The sequence below is a fragment of the Colletotrichum fructicola genome (assembly GCF_000319635.2).
Source record: "Colletotrichum fructicola Nara gc5 chromosome Unknown KSG_Nara_v1_contig02, whole genome shotgun sequence".
In the NCBI taxonomy this organism is placed as follows: Eukaryota; Fungi; Ascomycota; class Sordariomycetes; order Glomerellales; family Glomerellaceae; genus Colletotrichum; species Colletotrichum fructicola.
The window spans coordinates 2828225-2846241 of NW_027094052.1; the positions used below are offsets into that span (position 1 = coordinate 2828225).

Sequence of the window (18017 nt, forward strand, 5' to 3'; positions counted from 1 at the left end):
CCCAGCGCACTCTTCTAAAACATGTAGAAAAGGCATGGACGAATCGTAGAGAATGATGTTTCTTCAAAAGCTTGTATTGATACCGAGGCATAGCAGCACTTCATACAAGTTTGCTTCACTTTGCACATGAGGCTACCCTTCTATGGTGCCGATTTCAGAACCGCATGTCATCGTCACACAACTTACACTACTCCATCACTAGGCTTCAGTTTAGAATTTTCCCTCTCTGGAGTTACGTATCTGATATAGAAGCGTATGCGTTAAGTGCATATAGGTTGAGCTTTTACATAAAATACGTAATTCCAGAGGGGGTATAGTAAAAACGTTTGAATTATCGACAATCTATAAACAGCATCAAATGGCAGCTTGGATGGACCTCCTCGTATCCCACCACTTCCCGACCATGTCCGCGTAAAAGTGCTGGTACGGCCCCGCGTCCTCTTCCATCTCGATCCTCCCCTCGTCAAAGTGCCACGGCTTGTCCTTGCCGATGAAGTGCAGTATCTTGTGCTCGTCGCGGTACCGCAGCGCCGCGGGGATGTAGAAGCGGTACACCTTGTGCATCTCCATGTTGTACGTGAAGCTCAGCCGGTACCAGTTCCTCTCCGCCTCGCCCTCTTTTGCTTCCTTCCCCGGCCCACCCTTGGACTTCTTCAGCAGCAGCGTCGACGGGTGGTTGCGCGTGCCATCGCCAAAAAAGACGTTGAGCAGACCCTGGTCGCCGCCGTCGAAGGAATCAACGTGCGTCGCGAAGGCCGTGAGCTCGGCGAAGGTGGCCATGTCCGGACGAAGGAGCATGACACCGCTGTTGAAGCAGTCGGGGAACCCGATCTCTGGGGCGGCGGCGAAGGGGATGTCGAGCGGCAGGGAGAAGAGGTGGTCGAGGTTGGACATGACGAGAGTGTCGGCGTCGAGGTAGAGGACGCGGCTGAACTGCGTCAGGGACCACAGCTGGACCTTGGTCATGGTGGCGTGCAGGTCGGGCCGGCCGATGAGGGAGAGGTTGTCCTTTGTGAGGGCCGTGACGGTGGTGACGGGGATGACGAGGTCGAAGACGGATTGGAGCTGGGAGATTGCTTTGGTGGACATTGTGGAGGGGGTTACGAGGACGCAGAGGGGGAGGGGGGTTGATGTTTTTCGGAGGGACTGGGCGAGGACGGCGGCGGCTTGTGGTGGTTAGTTTGGGGACGATGGGAGGGGAGTTGGGATAAGCGTACCGACGACGTAGCCATCGTTTGTTACCAGCTTTGGTGTGTTAGTCACTGGATGTCTATGAGAGAGGGGTGTGATGCTTACCGTGCAGTACGCGGTGTCGTATGAAGGGATCTGGAGGCTTCCCATGATGCTGGACTAAGTGTTGGTATTATCTATGCTCTGATAACAATAAGACTAAAACAGTGGTCTAAAGATGCTGTTCTCTGACGACCAATATCTGGATCTTTGGAAACAAGCAGCTGGGGCAAGCTATATAGATAGCTTCGAGACACAAACAAGCTCAAAGCATGTCCCTCTATCTCACCACTCAACGTCAGGGGTACCTCGAATACCCTACCGGCTCTAAGCCCAGTTCAGGATCATCAATCTAGGTATGATGCTGCATCAACCCCGTCAGATGTTTGGAACGGTGGGGTGTAAGCCATGTGTGCCCGCTAGCTCCTCTACAGGTCTGCCAGCAACACAAGTTACTGCATAGTATGCAGCCTCCAGACCATCTACCACATGCCATGGTGTACTTTCGAGCTATGTTCCTGGGGTTAGAAGACTTGATTGCAAACGAGGCATTCCATGTCTCTGCCGTACACCACTCAGCACGGGATGTCAAATAGTCGCCCATGCCGCACGTCGGCCGCCAGCAAGGAACCAACCAGAGTTCTCTAAGCCGCAGCTCTCGCCCAAGCGTGAGGAGATAAGTTTGAAACCTTGCTTCGGTCGTCCCCAGAGATCTACGCGCGCCCTGCTGCCCAGGAGGCACGATGGTAGTTTCCAGATAGGGGGGCGTTGTCAAAAGGACCCCAGGGTTGGACATTGACAATTGTCGGCGTCGTGATTGGATGAGATCGCCGAGTCACAAAATCAAACAATAAACGATGCCCCTCGGGAAACGTTGTCGCCCCGTCCGGACTATTCCTTGGTAGGGCCCTCCTTGTCTTCATTTAGATGTAGACGCGCGGGGTCGAGTGTTAGAGAGCAGACTGCAGATGAAGCTTTACTTTGCTTGGGCCGGCCGTCGAAACTTTGGGGGTTCGGCACGGATGGTTCGGTGTCGAAACGATGCTGGCGGGGGTCGCGGTCAAGTCTTTGCGCATGTAGAGATGGGATGATTGCGCAGCCTCCACCTCGAGGGAACAGTAAATCGGAACCGATACTTTGGGTTCCTGATGTCCAAGCTTCTTGTTGGATAGGGCATGGTGTCAGGCAGCCTTACGGCGCCTGTCAAAGGATCAAGTGCATAGCGGATGGGTGATTATCTGTGCCGTGCCCAGGAGATGTGAGGTTGACAGGAACGATGCGACGGCAAGCCACCGTCGTCACTGGCGTGAACCCTTTCACGAGCCGTGAACGGCATCTGTTGTAAGTGCCTTGATCAGAGGCTTGCTCGTCGATTGGGGATGGTCCAGGGGCCAAGCCACACGAGTGAAAGTTGCTCGCAGGCTGGGCAACTTTCTTTCGTATCTGCTGGCCCGCTAGGCTCAATGAGGAGAAAGAAAGTCAATTGAACGTTGAGACGGGCGAGACGGGCGGTTTTTGGGGTAATGTAACCCCTCAATCAGGGAGACGGGTTGTTAGACGGGCAGAGCTCTGTAGGGCGCGAGCAGGAAAACCGCCTGTCCGGTTTCTGGGTAATTCGACATCCATCTTGGTGGCAGTTGATCTCTTGGTCTAGATCCATGTTAGCCATCGCGTCTTGGTCAAGCTAGCCGGTTTGTATGGGGATGCTGTTATCTAACCGCCATATCTAAACACCAGATGTTGAGACTGGGTTTAAGGGTGTTCTATCGAGGACCCGAGGTACCTCGGGCGGCAGATCTCCCCGAGACCGTTTGCGAGGTAGACTTTTGGTTGGCATGCAGCTTGCTCCGCGGGTGCCTATGCCGAGATTATGTGTGAGACTGGCGGCCGTTGACGATCACGTGAGGGCACTTATATGCTCCGAGTGCCAGGATCGTACTGGTTCTTCACCGGTAATACTATCAAGGTGTACTAGATAGTATTCTTGGCCTTCGAGTATTAGTCCTTCTATTTGTGGATATGTGAGTGACTTGCTGGCCCTATTATTTGAAGTTTGGCGGAGAATAGCAGGTTCGTTCTTTCTGCAGAGTCCTTAGCCTGTGGACGCACCCTAACTGTCTTTCGATATTGCAGACAGCTTCGGAGAGCCAATTCACAGTTGGGAGAACATGACAATCCAAGTTACGTGGAGTCCTCTTGATCATCATTTAAATTTTATTGAACCGCAAAGCAGATGGTATATAAATCCCTATGCACATATCCACAAATCATCACTCATCATAAAACCCACTTACACCAGCTTCCACACACCGTCGTTGATCTCAATCTTGATATCACGGTTCTCGTCTATGCTCTTCCTGCCGGCGTGCAGAATGGCAGTGGTAGCAATGGTGTTCTTGAGAGTGGGCAGACCCTTGGCGTCCAGGTCCTTGGGCTTCAGCTGGCCAGAGTTGACTTGCCTGCAGCCGTCGACGAACTTCTCGAGGGAGATGTATCCGTAGCCGGTTTGGCCGTTGAAGTTGCCGTCCTCGTCGGGGGCGTAGCGCATGTAGAAGGGGTTGTACCACATCAGCTGGCCAGCGGAATCCTCAGCGACGTCGTAACCTCTCTTGGCCTGGTCGACACGGATCTCGCCGTTCGCGGCGAGGTAGTGGAAGTACTGGTTCGAGTGAACACCGGCGCGCTGCGGTGCGGTCCAGCTGGCGGTGTAGACACCAGTAGCCTTCTTGCTGGGGTCGCCCTTCTTTTCCCAGTGAACGAGAACGGAGATGGTGTCCTCGGTGGCAGGGTCGCAGCCGAGATCGGTGGCAATGCCCTTAGAGCCAGAGGCAGAGACCTTGACGGGAATGAAGCCTTGCTGGGTGACCATGGACTCGCAAATGTCGACGTGGTGGCTGTTGAGGTAGTAGGAGATGTCGGAGTCAACTCCGGCCCAGGCCTTGAAAGTCTCGAGTTGAGACTTGGGCTGAGACATGTAAGAGTAGAAGTAGTTAAAGTCACCGAGCTTCTGGGCCTTGAAGCGGGCGTCGGAGTAAGCGGGGTCGAAACGCTTGTGGTGCTCGATAAAGACGTAGACGCCCTTCTTCTCGGCGGCCTCGATGAGAGCCTGGTGGTGCTCGAGCTCCTTGACAGCGGGCTTGGTGAGCAGGACGTGGATGCCGCGCTCGATGGCGTAGAGGGCGATAGGGTAGTGAGTGGTATCGGGTGTGAAGATGGTGATGGCGTCACCGGGCTTCAGGGCGTCAATGGCGGTCTTGTAGGAGTCGGGGTCCTTCTTGTCGTTGGCAGGGAATGAGTCGAAGGAGGTATCGAGGCCGTTGTAGACCTGGGTGATGTTCTTGTTGAGATGCTCCCCTGCGTCTGGTTAATGACTGACGGCTGTGGTCTTTGTGGATTTGACGTACTGATGGCAGGGAACTTGGTTCCGTTGACGCCGACCATGCCCAGCTGGTTGACCTTGCCTCGCCTCCTCAGGTCGAAGAGAGTGAGACCGACAACACCAACCTTCTTGTCGGAGCCAGAGGCACCGCCGCCGACGAAGCCGGTGGTGTACTCGCCGGTACCGACCTGGAAAACGTCAGCTTTAGGTGCTTCGGATGGCCAGAATCATAGCACGTACCATCAATACGTTGAGGGGCTCCATTTTGATCGTTTGTGAGGTTTCAATGGCTAGAAGCGTTGTGTGAGGAGGGGAGGGAAGTTTGGGGATGGGGAAGACGAGATTCTAAAGCTGGAGAGCAAGCGCGCGGGCTGCGGTCTATTTAAGGGAACTATTTCCTAGGCCAAGCACAGCGTGAGCTCGGGCGATCCACGAAGGAAAAAGTACGCGACAGACGTGACAATGGGCAGCGGCAGGCGGGCCAGGGATGTTTTGGATGAAGCTCGCCCCAAAGCCTCCAGTCTCCAGCCGTCTTCAAGGGTAGCTCCCGTCTGGTAAGGACGAGGTAGCTCCTCCACGTCAAGGACCCGGAAAAATTGTGGGACAGGAGGGGAAAAGACAATTGGAGGGATTTATCTGCCCCGCACGCCGCCGTGCGCCAGCTTCCCAGTCCCCGAATGCTCTGATACCTTTCCGTGAGATTTCCGTAGAGTATCCGTAGGTAATTGACGTTTGTCTCGGCGCTGCGTAGTTGTGCAGATGTGGCCTGGAAGACACATAGTGGTATGTAAAGCACTGGAGGATGCCAGGGCGTTGCATTCATTCTTCGTCACCAGTGACGAAAAAGTCAGGCATACGACCAGGCGCAACGCTGGACCAGTGGATGTATTCGATGGTAGCTGGGAAACGCATTGTAGCTAATAACTGGGGACTTGGTGCCGCTCCCGAATGGTCAATACCGAGCACGCCCGAAGTCGTCGCATCGTACCCAGGCGCCGGTTCACGGAGCCCCCAGTAGCTGGCGCATGGAGGTTCACGCCAAGGCCATGCCCAGTTCGCCAACTCGTGGCATGGCTCGGAATATCTCGAACCTGTATCTGCGAAATCTTTTTCTTGTGTGCAATTGGTACCCTTGGAAATGACATCCCACAAAGGTCTGCAGCGCGCTTCTTTGCGGCGAGGCGCTGAAGATGATGAGACTTGGAGGGGCAGAAAAGAAGGAGGGGTGAGGGGAAGGAGGAGGGGGAGGGGCTTCTCCAACTCTGCAGTGGGGCTGAAATGGGGCTCGGATTCCCTGCTCTCAAGCTACGCAGTGGCTGGAACCAATGGAGAATTATGCCGGTTTTACTCATTGAGGCGAGTGAGAAAAAGAACTGTGTCCTGTTGGAGCAATTCACGCCGGTAATGCCCTCGGCCATGTTTGCTTTGAGCCAAAGCCTTCAGAACATCAACACAGAGATCCTCAATGGCCGAAGAGAAATACTCTCGGTATTAGCAGTAACAAGCAATTTCTTGGAACAATTCGGGAGCGAGCCCTCGTTTGAAGTTATACCAATTCGCAATTGATAAAAGTCAGCAGATGGGAAAAGTGAAGCCCGTATCCAGAGAAAAAGGTAGCTCATTCGGAGCCCAAATGTTGCAGCGGTCACGGTTGCTATGGCCAATTCCCCGCCCCCACGTACAGCCTCCACCCCGTTTGCCCCGCAATGCCCCGTGACATGGATGCCCGCTGTCGTGGAACGGTGTCCCTCGAACGTCTTCCGGAGTGCGCTAAAACGCGAAGTTGGCCAAGGATATGTGTCTTTCACTGTGAAATATGTGTAGGACAGGCACCTAGTAAACAGGGCATCGGGCTCAGGACGGTTGAAGACGGCAGAGTCAGTTGATGCTGCCTTTCTGCGATTGACCGCTGCAAAGTTGTTGATCAACTGTCTCGAGTGTTTGTGAGCCAATGTTACTTCTACAATGGTCTTCTATATTTGTTAGTCAGTAGAAGAAACATCTCATACTTTTTCATTGCAATTAATAGCGCTTTTTCGGCTAAAAGTGTCCATTCGCAGGTTTCCGTGCGTGAGGTTGTGTTTCAGTACCTGGAGGCTTCACTGACAATCCTCGGGGCCTCACATACACACCTAGTCCAGTACCTGAGGTGCTATGAGCGTCAAGAACCGGTACAGAAGGCCAAAGTACCTGCAAATTTTGGTGTTCCGGGAAGATAATACAGGACAGTTCCTTCAAGTCGCTAAGAGAATACTTGGTGCAAATGTCGTCTGCGGATATCTTCCCGTCAGGACAGGTCCAGGCTTGTCATGGCTAGCTTGATGCCCCTCGTGCCCCTCCATTCCTGCTCTCCAACCCCCGGACTAATGCGCCAGACCCCACTTGCCTTGCCAGAAAATCAAGCGTTGCTCTCATTGGCGGAATATCTTCCTCGCAATTTCTCCGTCCAATAAGAGCGTCGCCATTTTCCAGCACGTCCGACCTCTCCTCCAACAGCAGACCACTCACCACCGCGATTCTGTCCGACTTCGACACCTTTCCAGTGGAACAGCACTCGTCCAAAATCTCAAGCAGTCCCCAGACCATGCGCCGCAGTGTATTCTACTTGCTCAACCATTCTGACTTTGCACACCGGCCACCAGCCATCAACGTCACTGAGCCGGTCTGCAACCCGGCCCAGTCAGTTGCGGCACAGAAACGTGGATCAAGGGGACTCGCTCTGCTTGCTTCTCTGTCCATTGTCAGCTTAACGCATGTTTTGCTGACCGCAGAAGTGTATTGATCAACTGTATCTCTTATTGCTTTGGTGGCTCGGCAGCCCTGCAACTCACCGCAGCGAAGTCGGGTTCCGCGTCAATCAACTCGCGGGTGGTTTCTCATTAATAGATCAAGACCTGTGACGAACAAAAATTTCCAGTCATGCACCTCAGGCGAGCAACACCGAGACGCGGCAGCCAATGGCCGGGAGATGGCCAGGCACCTCCGTCTTGCAGCTTGCATGTCCCACTCCACGCTAATGTCCAGGCCGGGCCCGACAAGCCTTGCGATGCGTGGCAATACGGCTTCTCTTCCAATGGCAACCTCGTCTTCATTTACCGTTTCCCCTCGCTTCCAACGCAGAATCTCTGAATGGACCATCAGCCCGGACTTTCGACGGGCTGCCTCAACGCAGATCTCGCCGCGCCGACCGGGAAACATCTGCCTCTATTGGCGCAAAACACATCGATGCGCGGTGCAGAATCTGAATCTATCTTTTCCAGCAGATCCCACGGCCAACACAGGGCCACAGATACAGCTAGATGCATCGTCGCTACCGTCTATTACCGGGGCCCACGGACCATGGACGTGGGTATCTGGCCTTAGCTTGGGCCAGCCCGGGGCATTTGAGGGGATCGAGGGAAGTCCCTTGTTGTCTCGGATGCTGCTCGTCTTGTGACGGCTTTCCTCCAAGACCAAGAAGCCCCCGCGATTTACGACATCCTTAGGGAATTCCCCGGATGTCACAGCGTCAAGTGTTGGCCAGTGCCATTGGCTTTGTGCAGTAGGGAAATAGAAGGCACTTTGAAAGCTAACATGAGTCTGCCGGTTTCCGTCTCGACAATCTGCCATGTTACACCCAAGGCCGGGGTACATCTGCGTTGTCCGAAGCCCTTTGGGTCGCTTAGATGCTGACTACAATCCCGATGTTCAACATCACAATTCGGGAACATCAACGCTTCGGCGATGGATTTCCAGACTGCCTCTCCACCCCCAATCTCCATCTTTCTTAGCGTCCTGCTCCTCAAGTTTCCGATCCACGTCCCCCCCCTCCCCCAACCGGGGTGCAAGGGAGCACCCATCCCAGGATGGCCGGCCCCGTAGTACATGCTGTTAGCTCCTCCGGTCTTAGCCTCGACTCAACACGATGTTCGATAGTTCGGGCCAATGTCCACACGAGCAGTCCCTCGCGACACGTCAAATATTTATTTCCAGACTTATCCCACCCCACGCAGGCAGACGCCTGCAAGCCTATTAGCTCATGACAAACCTTCCTCGTCGCCTCTTTTTCTCCTCTCGTATAAATATACCTTCCACCTCCTCCCACTGCTTCCCCCGTCCCTTCACCCCTCATTACCCCTCCAAGTTTGTCCTGCCTGCCCTCCAGTCCCGGCCAGTCTCTCACCACCTCTCTTTTCTTCACACATACTCTCAGCCCATCATGACTGCTTCCAATGGAAACGCCGCCCGCCGCGGCCTCCCCGTCGGCATCTACGCCCCCACCATGACCTTCTTCAACCCCGAGACGGAAGATATCGATATCCCTACCATCAAGAAACACGCTGAGCGTCTGGCCAAGGCCGGTCTCGCCGGTCTGGTTGTTATGGGCTCCAACGGCGAGGCTGTCCACTGCACACGAGAGGAGAAGGTTGCCGTCACAAAGGCCACCCGTGAGGCTCTCGACGCCGCCGGCTTCCAGAACGTCCCCGTCCTGATCGGTGCCACCGAGAGCAGTGTTCGCGGCACTATTGAGCTCTCCAAGGCCTGTGCTGAGGCTGGTGCCGAGGCCTCCCTCATCCTCCCCCCTTCATACTACCGCGCCCAGGTCGACGAGACCACCATCTACGACTACTTCGTCGCCGTCGCCGACCAGAGCCCTATCCCTCTCGTCCTCTACAACTACCCCGGCGCCGTCTCCGGCATCGACATGGACAGCGACCTCCTCATCAAGCTCGCCCAGCACCCCAACATCATCGGCACCAAGTTCACGTGCGGTAACACTGGCAAGCTCACCCGTGTGGCACTTGCTACCGACGCCAAGACTCCCTGGTCTGAGGGCTCTGGCTACATGGCCTTTGGTGGCATGTGCGACTTCACTGCCCAGACCCTTGCCAGCGGCGGCAGCGGCATCATTGCCGGCGGTGCCAACGTCATGCCCAAGGTCTGTGTCAAGGTGTGGAACCTGTACGCCGAGGGCAAGCGTGACGAGGCCATTGAGCTCCAGAAGAAGCTCTCCCGTGGCGATTGGTTCCTGACCAAGGCTGCTATTGCCGGCACCAAGGGCGCCATCCAGAGCTACTTTGGCTACGGTGGATACCCTAGACGTCCTCTTAGACGCCTCGAGCAGGCCAGGACTACCTCAATTGAGGAGGGCATCCGTGAGGTCATGGAGATTGAGAAGTCCCTTTAAACGATGGACTCTCTCAATGTTCTCATGATAATTTACACAAAAAAAACACAAGTGCGGGTGACCAGTTCCGGCATGGCAGGTTGGTGGGGCATAGTGACCACCGATCACGGCCGTGGTGGTCCGGGCTACGATCTCGGGTCAATACCCGGGACGATGATACCCCGAGGTCGTGGTAGCCCCGTACCAGAGTTCGCTCAAAAAATAAACCGTTTGGGTTGGCATTTTGTCGATAGTTTGAACAGGGAGTTACGCTGGGATATTTACGATTGGGATGATGGGTTTTGCATTCACCGGGCCTGTGCAGGTCAGGCTAGCGGTGCACCTGATGATTAGCATCCAACGGACTCGTTAATAGATTTATGAAATCATGATTTTAATGTTTCCGTGCCGAAAAGTGATTTTGAGGTCATGGTGCTTCGGCTGTGCTCATGATTGAGTCTCGATTTAGAGTAAACGACATCAAAGGACGAAGCTCTGTTTAATGCAGCTGTTCAGATTTCCAAGTCCTAAGAGCAAATTTAACGTCATCAATCATTCATTCATCGCATGCTGTCTAGTGTCTATAAACCTCGCCCAGCTGTATTCTGCTCCTACCACGGGTGAGACTCAAAGCCTCGTGATAATGCGCGTCTAACATTTGTATTTCCTGGGGTCCAGGGTGGAAATGTCGGAGCTGATCGCCTTACCATCCAGTATGTACTCCGACATCAGCTTGCCCGTCGCAGGCCCGTTCTGTATTCCCCAGCAGGTGTGTCCAGACGCGACCCATATCCCAGGAACCGACGTCGGGCCTACAAGCGGTCCATAATCGACTTGAGGCAGGTAGCACGCCTGCTTGGCCTTGATCGGGGCGGCGCCCAGCGCGGGGCTGAAGGTGGCGATGTAGGATATGATGTCGTCGCAGTTGGCCTCGTCGACCTGGACCTTGTCCGCGGTGTCGGGGAGCGGGACGTTCTTGTCCGGTTCGCCTGTTGCACTCCTCCGTCAGTCATTTGTCCAGATGTGTAATAGGAAGACCCGAAGAAACTCACCACAAGCGTAAACCTCACCAAAGGGTCGCGCGTAGATCTCCGGGTCGACAACCCTCTTGTGCCTCCTCTTCTGGCCCTTGCTCGCCCGGTGCTCCGGCACGAAATCCGCGGGAAGCTCGATGCTCGTGAACACGGCGTACGGGCTGACGTCGGCGTTGTAGACTACGCTGTGCGCTCGCAGCCCCGTGACCTTGCACCCGGGGACCAGCCGCCCCGTCCACGGCCCCGCGGAGACAACCACGTCCGTCACGTCCTTAATCGTCTTCGTCTCGCCGGACTCGCGGTCCAGGTACTCCACGCTGTGCAGTCCGCCGCCCGGTGAGTGGATCTTCTTCATCTGCGCCATAGTCCGCACCTCGACGCCCTTCTCCTGCGCCAGCGCCGCGATGGAGGTCGTGAAGTGGAAGGGATGCACCTGCGCCGTCTCCGTGGCGCCGGGGGAGCCCATCTCTGCGTACGACGTCACGGCCCCGCGGTCGATCCAGTCCAGGTCGCGGGGAAGTACCGACTCCTCGAGCAGCGCCTCGGCCTTCTCGTCCTGCTTGGGCAGCTTCTCCCAGTCCTTCTCCTGCGCCTCGTCATTCGCGCCGGCCGCGAGCACCCCCGGCTTGAGGGCCGCGGTCGCCTGTCTGATCTTCTCGAGCTTCGTCTTGGATATGCGCGCCTCGAAGCTGCCACACTGCACGCGCCGGTAGCCCCATCGCTTCTCGCCGCCGTGCTCCTCGGCTAGCTCCTTGTGGAGGCGGTAGGATAACGGCACAAGGCAGGAAGGGTAGGCCCAGAGGGCGAGCAGGCCGCCTGCCTTGCCCGAGGCGCCGGCGGCGACGGAGGACGCCTCGAGGACGGTGATGCGGTGGAGGGCGGGGTTGTATTTCGGGTGGCGGGTGAGGAAGTAGGCTGTTGTGGAACCGATGATGCCGCCACCTGCGGACGGTGCTTAGCTTCAGGGGCGCATGAGGGAAAGGAGAGAGGTGGTGGGAGACGTACCGACGATGACGATGTTGCGCTTTGCTTGGGGGTCCATTGTTGGAGGTTGAGGGAGGTTCAAAGCCTCTTGCAGGAGTTTGGCGCGTTGCTGCAGGGCGGACTTTTTTGATTTGGATTTGGCCGTTGACGGAGGCTTCTTGACGGGGGATGTCATTTCGGTGTCGTCACCGCGGGGCCGGGTGAGCTGCGGGCTCGGTGGTGTGGTGCTGTGCTGAGGCGGGGTAGATTTCCGTTATCGATAAAGCAGCAGCGGGGTGCAGCTGTTGACCAGGGCGGAATTAACAATTACCAGTCGAGACGGGAACAAGCTGCGGGATTGAGAGCGACCTGGATTCTCGTCCTCGGGTCAGTAATTGGCCCGAGACCATTGGCTGAGGTGACTGCAAGATGGGGAAGCAAGCCGTCCAGATCTGGAAATCACCTCGGCGGGAGTTTGTTGGGCGCAAGTCATATCGGGGCAGGTGCTTTATTGATCCGCAGCTCTACGTCCAATGAGAAGGTCGGCGCCGAGGAGGATTGAGCTTAGTCCAATGGGATGTGGGCGGCGATCCAATGGAGCAGGATGCCGTGCACCTTCGGTCTAGTTGCCTCTAGTTGGAGTCATCGGCCGGGACGGAAGACCCGGAGCTGGGAGGTTCTGTTCGTGACTACGCCGAAGAGAGGAATTGAAGAGCATCGAGGACCCGGTCCAGATCCAGACTGAACGCAACGGACTCGGCGACCGGGACAACGCATTGGGCCGATCGGATCCACTCTCACATGACAGATTTGCCGGCGTGTGAGGTCTTTGGGAGTGAAGTTTGTTGATTCTATCATATCGCACAATGTCTATTGAGGATGTGGCGCAACATTGCAGGTGTGAGTAATGAATAGCAGCACGGTTTGGCCATCACTTGCTGCAATTAGTAATCCGGAACACCCAGAAACCAAAGCTGCGACGTATCCGTACTGTCGACGTCCGGGGCAGGCTGGCGCGAAGTTCGAACAAAAAGCTCGGGTCAGGGGTTCCGTACCGAGGTCGATGAAGAGCGACAGGACCCTCCCGCCTCAATCGCAACGGCGGGGCCCCACTCCTGACCGAGACCCCGTCACAGGCGACAGCAGCCCTGGCCAGTCAGTGTCGTGTTGTACTTGTTGGGCCCCTCCAACTGTGTAAATAGTTTAGCGGCCAACGAACGCTGAAGGCGATGGAATGCAAATAGAAGTCCAGGGTTCCATCACAGACACAGCGGCAGTGCAAGGCGTGCACGCCCCGTGCGTCCGGGCCCCATTGGAAACCGGATTGAAACTTCGTCCCGGCAGGACGAACATCCAACACAAATGTATACAAGTACTACCGTTGCTCACCTACCGATGCATTTCATCGTCACGCGTGGCATGTTTCGTCGCATTACTACACATACGTTCCCGACTTCTCCCTCCCTTAAACACGCTTTTCCTCCGCAGCTTAACCTCCCGCCTTCTTCCAACCTCGCAAACAAACTAATCCCAACCTCTGTACCACACGTGTGTTTTCCCGCCCTGCCGCAATCCACTGCGGAACCGGCGCTGTAGTGTGCATACTGACGACATTCCGATAGCGGGGTAATTTCTTTCTTGCGAAAAAACAACACAACCACAGCATCAAAACATTCGCGACAATGGCTTCCGCGACCAAGTTCTACGACTTCAAGCCGCTTGACAGTACGTCACGTAACCTCTCCCACGCGCGCGCTCCCCCTGACATTGCCACGTACCTGCATCCCACCCCAATCATGCATTGCTGACCACATCTCCCACCCCAACAGAGCGCGGCCAGGAGGTCCCCCTCGCCGATTACAAGGGCAAGGTCGTCCTCGTCGTCAACACGGCCTCCAAGTGCGGCTTCACCCCGCAGTACGCCGGCCTCGAGAAGCTGTGGAAGGACATCAAGGAGAAGCACGGCGATGACTTCGTCATTCTCGGCTTCCCCTGCAACCAGTTCGGCGGCCAGGAGCCCGGCTCCGACGACGACATCCAGAACTTCTGCCAGGTCAACTACGGCGTCTCCTTCCCCATCATGCAGAAGACCGACGTCAACGGCGACAACGCGAACCCCCTGTTCCAGTGGCTCAAGGAGGAGAAGCCCGGCATCATGGGCCTCAAGCGCATCAAGTGGAACTTTGAGAAGTTCCTCATCGGTCGTGATGGCCAGGTCAAGGGCCGCTGGGCGAGCACCACCAAGCCCGAGAGCCTTGAGAAGCCCATCCTCGAGGAGCTGGAGAAGAAATAAGTGCGAGCGTGAGGGAGTGACCAAATTGATACCTTGTGTGAGAGAAGACGAGCTGTAATGATGCGGTGTGATAGCTTGCTCTGAGGAGAATCTGATATGAATCAATAGAATTATTGCCTAATCCGCTTACGACGTGATGCATGTTCACCCCGTAGCACAAAATACTACGCAACGCGCTGCCCACGATAACATCCACCTGAAGTCGCGAATGATGACACGTTCAATCAAACATGTGACGCTGACGACATGCCTGGCACGTGCTTGATGAAACTTGTTCCCGTTGTTGTTTCTGTTGTGCCTGGAACTGACTCTTCAGGGTCCTGGGACGTGCTCTGCATGCTCTTTAGACTTCCGGTGACATGCTGCTATGTGCGGTTGAACAAACGAAAGAAACTTTTCAATAAGCCACGCGTCATGTCTCTAGGGACTTTTCCATGTCCTTCTCACCTAACCAATTCTCTAGACTGCCAGTATCTAATTGAAGGCAATGACAACTCAGATGGGATGTTTTCAGAGGCTACAAACAAATGAAGTTTCCCATGTCACCACTTAGCTCACATGTGGGTGGAATCATGACACGCATGGGCCGCAGATGCGAGCGGCAACTCCATAACCCAGGTTGGAATAAATAACCCAGAGAGGGCGGGTCACAGTTATGCCATAACGCCAATCGTAATTTGGGCAGAAGTTGGGCTCCATGGCACGGAAGCTTGGTTGCAACTGAAGTTAGTTCACCGGTTCTAGTATGCGGGTTGACTTTGCTCAGACGTACTCTGACGATGGGCAATCAAGGAATACACAGCAGCGAAGCTGGCAAATACTCTTCCGATAACTCTGGAGAAGGACATCTTGATTATGAGACCGTGTTTTGCGGATTTTGAGAGCTGTGGACTCAGGCTACAACCCCGTTCAGCCCCATCTTCCGAGTCGTAGCACATACTACAGCAAGAGCGTTCAACAACAGTTGGTTGTTGCAGGCTTCAGCTTCTTCTCCCGCATAGACTTTTATTCTCTTCTGCAAATCGTACAGGAAGACATTTCGTCAAGATGCCTGCGTCTAATGATCCTCGTTGAGATCAGTCGCAGCGCTGAAGGGAGGCCTGCGTCGTCATTGACGTGGCAATTCATATTAAGCCATGCTCTCCTCTAATTACTTCGAAGCTTAGAGAATCGAGAGGTTGTTTCTGACTTTTCGGCACGTATCGCTCAAGCTCATCTACACTCAAAACTAATACTTATCCCGTCTTTACCACATCAATACCTATCCTGACGTGCCCGTTTTTCAACCTCTCTCTTCGTTTATTCGACTGTATTCTTGGATAGGGTCCTCGCAATGACCCCGGCTTTAGATGCACACTCCTAACATGCGCCCTTCATACCCATGTTCTGAGTTGGTCTTTGGGAGAAGACGACACTCAATCTTGCGCGAGAAATAAGCTACAGACGCAGTTTTAATGTGTTTTATATCCAGTGATGCTTTGCAGCTTTAAGTCTGACACCCATTGCAACCAAGGGTGTACCTAATGGCGCGCATAAAAACGAGATCGTCCGCTCTCGAGAGAACGAAACAGCACATAATATCAGCATTCGGAGACATTGTGTCGTTTCATTTAAGACCTGACTTCATGGATGGAGCATGTGAAACTTTACGTCTCTCCTTCGACATTCAAGCGGACTGACTGCGTGTTCCCTTCAAGTTATTCATCTTGGGAATACTATTGTTATAGTAGAGACTTCGGACACAGACGACTTCAAGCTGTACACCCCTTGTTTGGAACTACCTCTCTGTCTAGGCTTCAGTGTTTGCACCTATATGCGGCTTTCTTCAGCGCAAGAATGCAAAACTATGTTTTCAGAGACGAGCACTCAAGAAGGCTGCAATATTCGGCCAATAATACGTTTATGCTTATGGGCAATGCTCACTGATCGGCAAAGACCTTGGTTGAGTGCTCACTTCATTGGCACCTTCATTATAAAGGAGATAAAAGGATTTCATTCTCTGAAGTAGACCAAATTGAACCACATTCTTTCCACGAGAGAGCATCAAATCCCACGCATAGCAGTCTATACAGAAATCGCGGGCACGCATGTATCCCATTACGCAAGGACCGTTTCTGTATACTACAGCAATACCTCAAAGGCAGAAGAAATGCTGTACAGCACGAGATGCCTGGAGAACCATAAGATGGGGTCAGATTACTTTTCTGCCAAGAAGAGGAACTGCATGGTCGGTATGTCTTCTCGTCGAAGCCAAATCCAGGCCGTCCTCACCTATGATTCCAATGATCCGAGACCTCGTCGTCTTGAATGATGTCTTGCATAAAACTTGAGAAACTCGCCCGTAGTTCAGATTCTGAAGATTAAGACTTCAAGAGATTCAATATACGCGCAAGTTTTATGCCCGAAGCTTCAGGCCAGACTCTTTGTTCTAAAACATGACCAAGAGTCTCCTACATTAGGCTTCGTGCTCCAGGAAAATCAACGTCAGCGCGAAGGAATGAGCTCTTTCTCAAGGTTGATTGCAGTGAGGGCACTGTCGTAAGCCACGATCTCGAAGCATACGCTTCGCGTCCGCCACGTATTCTACGATGAAGTATCAACGGCGGGCTTATAGCACATGATGTTTTACCACAACCACAAGTTTCCAGGAACACTAAGGTATCGTGTAGCTTGCTTCCTGATGAAGGCTGCAGGATCTGACTCTGAACACACTTGTTGGAAACAGAAGAACCGACGGCGAGCCAAGGGTTGAATCCTTGGAGTGAAGCTGGAAAAAGCCTTGTCTTAGATAAGAGAGAAGACATACTACATTTGTAGATGACACTCCTATCAATAAGGGACTTGCGACAGTCTTGAGCTGTAGACTTAATCATTTTGATTAAAGGTACTTAATGACACTTAAAGACACTTAAACACGGACATGGAATGGAACGTAAGCCGAGCAGACAATGCTACCTACGCGACTACTCTATGCTCTAGCTTACAGTTCGCGTAACTGCTAGATACAGTGTCACTCAAAAGTATGCAAGAGAGCCTCCCATCGACAAAAGAGACCAGATCATGTTCAATGTATCAATATGTTGTCCACCATTCGTGTCTTTTTCTCAGTATTCAGCCCATATGAAATGATGCCATCAATCCATGCAATTAAACATGGTATAGTGCTGGATATATCTATCTTAAGACACTTTACCTGCCATTCATTCCGTCCTACAGAAACACCCGAGGAGTTGATCTTTGCATAAAGTCATTTCGACCTTGTACATAACGTTATGTGCTTTATGTAGACACGGTAATAAACATGGCAAGCTGTGGCCTTGATAAAAGGCCAGCAAACTGCTTTCATCAGCAGCAACCCAGAATGGATCGATGCCACACTTCACTTTCTCCTTCTATTTAGGATGTGCTGTTTCTCGTCTCTACCCTGCATCGTCTCAAGTCACGAACTCGGAGGGTCATCCAAAGCTCCTCCGCGTTTTCTCGTTCAGCATACCTATCATCTCATGCTTATCTGTACAATGATACCCTATGGACAAAAGAACTCGAAATACATTTTCAGACAAGCACGGTGACACCCATGGGTGCCGGAACGGCAGTGATGGCATTATTTGTAACGACCATAGTCCCCGACCTCCCGTCCGGTTGTCCCGGATGGTCCCAGAGCGTCTTGGAATCATTCACTTCCTCCGTCTGCTACTGAACATAACCTCTTGGGTTGTGGAATTATAAGCACAGCAAAGAGCTCTCTGCAGCCCCTGCGGCTTTATCGGAATCTTTTGCATAGTGCTGATCTTGAGCCGGAGTCGTTTTATTGCTTGGATATCCTGGCTAACATGAAGCAAGCGCAAGGTGTTGAGAAGTATTAAAAGATCGGAGCTCTCTTCAGCCCTAGAACGGTCGAATTACCAACTTTCGCTGGGTCCAGATGTCATCCTGCGATCGTACAAAAAGCTCACAACACCTTCCCGGACA

At 53.7% G+C, this 18017-nt stretch overlaps 5 protein-coding genes across 5 annotated transcripts; 2 read left to right on the forward strand and 3 right to left on the reverse strand.

Annotated features, from left to right (window-relative positions):
* Positions 1-354: 354 nt before the first annotated feature.
* GYG1 (Glycogenin-1) lies at positions 355-1341 on the reverse strand (the record flags this gene model as incomplete). Its single annotated transcript, XM_032033911.1, has 3 exons — positions 355-1166; positions 1218-1245; positions 1297-1341. The coding sequence occupies 3 exons, from the start codon at positions 1339-1341 to the stop codon at positions 355-357; spliced, it is 885 nt and encodes a 294-aa protein (XP_031887031.1).
* Positions 1342-3520: 2179 nt separating this feature from the next.
* Positions 3521-4873, reverse strand: CGGC5_v003544 (scyllo-inositol 2-dehydrogenase; the record flags this gene model as incomplete). The annotated part of the gene is made up of 3 exons (XM_032033910.1): positions 3521-4584; positions 4635-4797; positions 4850-4873. The coding sequence occupies 3 exons, from the start codon at positions 4871-4873 to the stop codon at positions 3521-3523; spliced, it is 1251 nt and encodes a 416-aa protein (XP_031887028.1).
* A 3934-nt stretch (positions 4874-8807) lies between these two features.
* Positions 8808-9776, forward strand: lga1 (L-threo-3-deoxy-hexylosonate aldolase; the record flags this gene model as incomplete). Its single annotated transcript, XM_032033909.1, has 1 exon — positions 8808-9776. One exon carries the CDS (start codon positions 8808-8810, stop codon positions 9774-9776), a length of 969 nt encoding a protein of 322 aa, XP_031887029.1.
* A 630-nt stretch (positions 9777-10406) lies between these two features.
* TDA3 (putative oxidoreductase TDA3) lies at positions 10407-11948 on the reverse strand (the record flags this gene model as incomplete). The annotated part of the gene is made up of 3 exons (XM_032033908.1): positions 10407-10744; positions 10808-11731; positions 11795-11948. The coding sequence occupies 3 exons, from the start codon at positions 11946-11948 to the stop codon at positions 10407-10409; spliced, it is 1416 nt and encodes a 471-aa protein (XP_031887026.1).
* A 1199-nt stretch (positions 11949-13147) lies between these two features.
* Positions 13148-14045, forward strand: gpx1 (Glutathione peroxidase-like peroxiredoxin gpx1; the record flags this gene model as incomplete). Its single annotated transcript, XM_032033907.1, has 3 exons — positions 13148-13300; positions 13375-13477; positions 13582-14045. 3 exons carry the CDS (start codon positions 13148-13150, stop codon positions 14043-14045), a joined length of 720 nt encoding a protein of 239 aa, XP_031887027.1.
* Between the last annotated feature and the right edge of the window lie 3972 nt (positions 14046-18017).